This window comes from Siniperca chuatsi, linkage group LG24 (genome assembly GCF_020085105.1).
Source record: "Siniperca chuatsi isolate FFG_IHB_CAS linkage group LG24, ASM2008510v1, whole genome shotgun sequence".
Lineage (NCBI taxonomy): Eukaryota > Metazoa > Chordata > Actinopteri > Centrarchiformes > Sinipercidae > Siniperca > Siniperca chuatsi.
The window spans coordinates 19,064,554-19,067,208 of NC_058065.1; the positions used below are offsets into that span (position 1 = coordinate 19,064,554).

At 45.7% G+C, this 2,655-nt stretch overlaps 1 protein-coding gene across 2 annotated transcripts; it reads left to right on the forward strand.

The window, feature by feature from the left end:
* The first annotated feature begins 570 nt into the window (after nt 1-570).
* Nucleotides 571-2,267, forward strand: LOC122872093. Of its 2 annotated transcripts, none has more exons than XM_044187802.1 (4): nt 571-772; nt 931-1,179; nt 1,343-1,678; nt 1,799-2,267. In XM_044187802.1, the coding sequence occupies exons 1-4, from the start codon at nt 656-658 to the stop codon at nt 1,982-1,984; spliced, it is 888 nt and encodes a 295-aa protein (XP_044043737.1). In that variant the 5' UTR covers nt 571-655; the 3' UTR covers nt 1,985-2,267. The 2 variants fall into 2 exon arrangements, with proteins under 2 accessions (XP_044043737.1, XP_044043736.1); XM_044187801.1 differs by having other exon boundaries at nt 571-826; nt 1,799-2,265.
* The last annotated feature ends 388 nt before the right edge of the window (nt 2,268-2,655 follow it).

Here is a 2,655-nt window from a genome sequence, read left to right on the forward strand (position 1 = left end):
ATTGCACAGAATATTGCACAAATATTCAAGTATGGCAGAGATGTAAAGATCAATGTCCAGTTTAATTACCTAGGGTCATACAGACTAACACTAGAGGGAGGAGTTAAAGAGTTTGATGGCCACAGGCAGGAATGACTTCCTGTGGCGCTCTGTGGTGCTTTTTGGTGGGATGAGTCTTCGGCTGAAGGTACTCCTTTGTTTGACCAGCACGTCATGGAGCGGGTGGGAGACACTGTCCAAGATGGCATGTAGTTTGGCCAGCATCCTCCTCTCTGACACCACCGCCAGTCCAGCTCCACCCCCACAATGTCACCGGCCTTACGGATCAGTTTGTTGAGTCTGTTAGCGTCCGCTACCCTCAGCCTGCTGCCCCAGCATGCAACGGCATACAGGATAGCACTGGCCACCACAGATTCATAAAACATCTTCAGCATTGTCCGGCAGATGTTGAAGGACCTAAGCCTCCTCAGAAAATAGAGGCGGCTCTGGCCCTGCCTGTACAGAGCTTGAGTGTTCTTGGTCCAGTCCAGTTTATTATCCAAGTGTACTCCCATGTACTTGCGTGTGCGTGTGTGTGCGTGTGTTTGCGTCTCTCTCCAAGGTGCTGAATTGATTTTTGTGTTCTTTCGTTTGCCATGTCCTCCTCTCAGATGAAATGAAGCATGATGATACCCAGCAGCTCCGGTATCGTTTTTATGGCTATTTTTCAGCCTTTGTGGCCTGCATTTATGGTCACCGCACAGGGGTTCTGACCAACATGACGGTGGATGAGGTAAACGCTGCCAAGAACGCCCGACAGTCCTCCACCTCTGGTTTTGTCCTCTCTGTAAGAATGAAAGTCTTGACTGATGTGTGGTTATAATTTGAGTTTTATTGGAAGTGTTTGAGCCGACCGGGTCAGGGCATTTGTTTGTTTTCTGTGTTTTGCAGGTCAGCGAGCACAAAACAAACCGAGACTTCGGGGCGGCCCAGATCTACTTTGAGCCAGAAGAGTTTAACTGGCTCGAAACCTGGCTGGAGATCCGGGAGAAATGTGACCCCCCAAACAATCTGGTTTTTTTCACGGCGGGCAAAGGTCCCGCCAAAAACATGGTTCGATATATGCAGGGGGCCTGGGCGGAGATGGGCTTACCGGGAAGACCCAGCTTCATTGACATACGCACTGCCGTGTCCGCACACGTGAGTTGTCCTAAGTCACTCGCCCTAATACACACTGCCAAATGTCAACATTTAAGGGTCACTTCCTCATATTCTGACATCTGCCGCAGTAATGGCATTAAAACTCTTTTGGCTTTACTAACAGTAGCATTCTTTCCGTGTCCCTCTCTTCTACTGTCTCCAGGCAAAGAATGTCCACGCTGCAAAGGTGCGGTCGAGGATGGCTACTTTCATGTGCCATAACACCTCCACCGCCGACAAGTTCTATGCTTTGAACTTGGACACGCAGCAGTCATATGAGATGCGACGCCTTTTCGAGGGTGTCACATCTTCCTCCACCACCACTGCATCCCCCTCTGCAGCCGCCACCACCTCTGCAGCCGCTTCCACCTCCGCAGCCTCCTCCAGCTCCACGCCCCGCTCCAGGAAGAGGAAACGCACACCCCCTTCTGACAACAAGCAGGAACACGAGGAGGAGGAGGAGGAGGAGGAGGGAGCCCATTCACAAGCGACTGAAAGTGTAAGTACATTTGTGCCAGTCCCTGTCAACAAAAAAAAGAAAATTCTGATTGCGTCCTGTTGAAAGTTGAGGCCTGAAAAGTATTCCAGACACTCAGCGTTTGTTTTGTTTCCTCACCAGACACCCGAAAAACATTGCAGTGCATATAAACAATATGCCAAAGTAATGGTGAAACTCAGCCCACTGGGGGAAAAACTGAAGGCTGCCCAGAGGGCAACAACGCGAGCAAAGAGGGAAGCGCTCAGAGAACTAAAAAGGAGCAGCACACCAGAGAAGGAGCCCAAAAGCCCCACTGAAGAGGACTGACCCACACACATGTACACACACATGCACACACCCTCTGTTTTGTAAATAGTTTGACTACCTCTTTAAAGTATTTAATATTTTGGTATTTTTTTATGTTCAAAAGAGAATTTATATTTTGCTGGAAATGGTTGAAGTTTGAAGGTGTTTTTTAAAAGATTTTTTATAAAAGATTACATTTTTACTTCCTTAATAACAAGATTAAGATATAAGACATTTAAGATCTATTTTGATAACTTATATTTTGGATTTGATTGTTCAAAAACATTGCTGTGTGGTTCTTCGAATAAATATTTATTACTGTTTTAATCACAGTGATCTCCTGGTTATTCACTTATACCTACCCTCGTAATGCATTGACACAAGATTGCACACACGATACCGAGATGACTGAAAAAATGAATTGACATTTGTTACACAAATCTTAATAGTTTCCAGCTTTTAAAAAATATATATATTTGTCATGTTAGCTGTTAACATTTTGGATAACCTGATCAACCCATTCTAAGTCAAATGTCAAAATATAGAGGTATATTCCTCAAAATTTGAAATTTGGCACCCCTCAGAATAGAGCAATCAGTGTAACCTTTTGGACACCCCGCTGTGTCAAAAATGTCCCCCTTTGGACACCAAGTTTTGACGTGTCAAAAATGTTCCTCTTTGTCACACTGACA

Excerpts from the sequence above, each read along its gene's own strand:
- LOC122872093 (XM_044187801.1), top strand. The coding sequence starts at position 656 with ATGAAGCATGATGATACCCAGCAGCTCCGGTATCGTTTTTATGGCTAT. Across the intron at positions 827-930 it reads CCTCTGGTTTTGTCCTCTCT|GTCAGCGAGCACAAAACAAA; the intron begins GTAAGAATGAAA and ends TGTGTTTTGCAG. Across the intron at positions 1,679-1,798 it reads ATTCACAAGCGACTGAAAGT|ACACCCGAAAAACATTGCAG; the intron begins GTAAGTACATTT and ends TTTCCTCACCAG.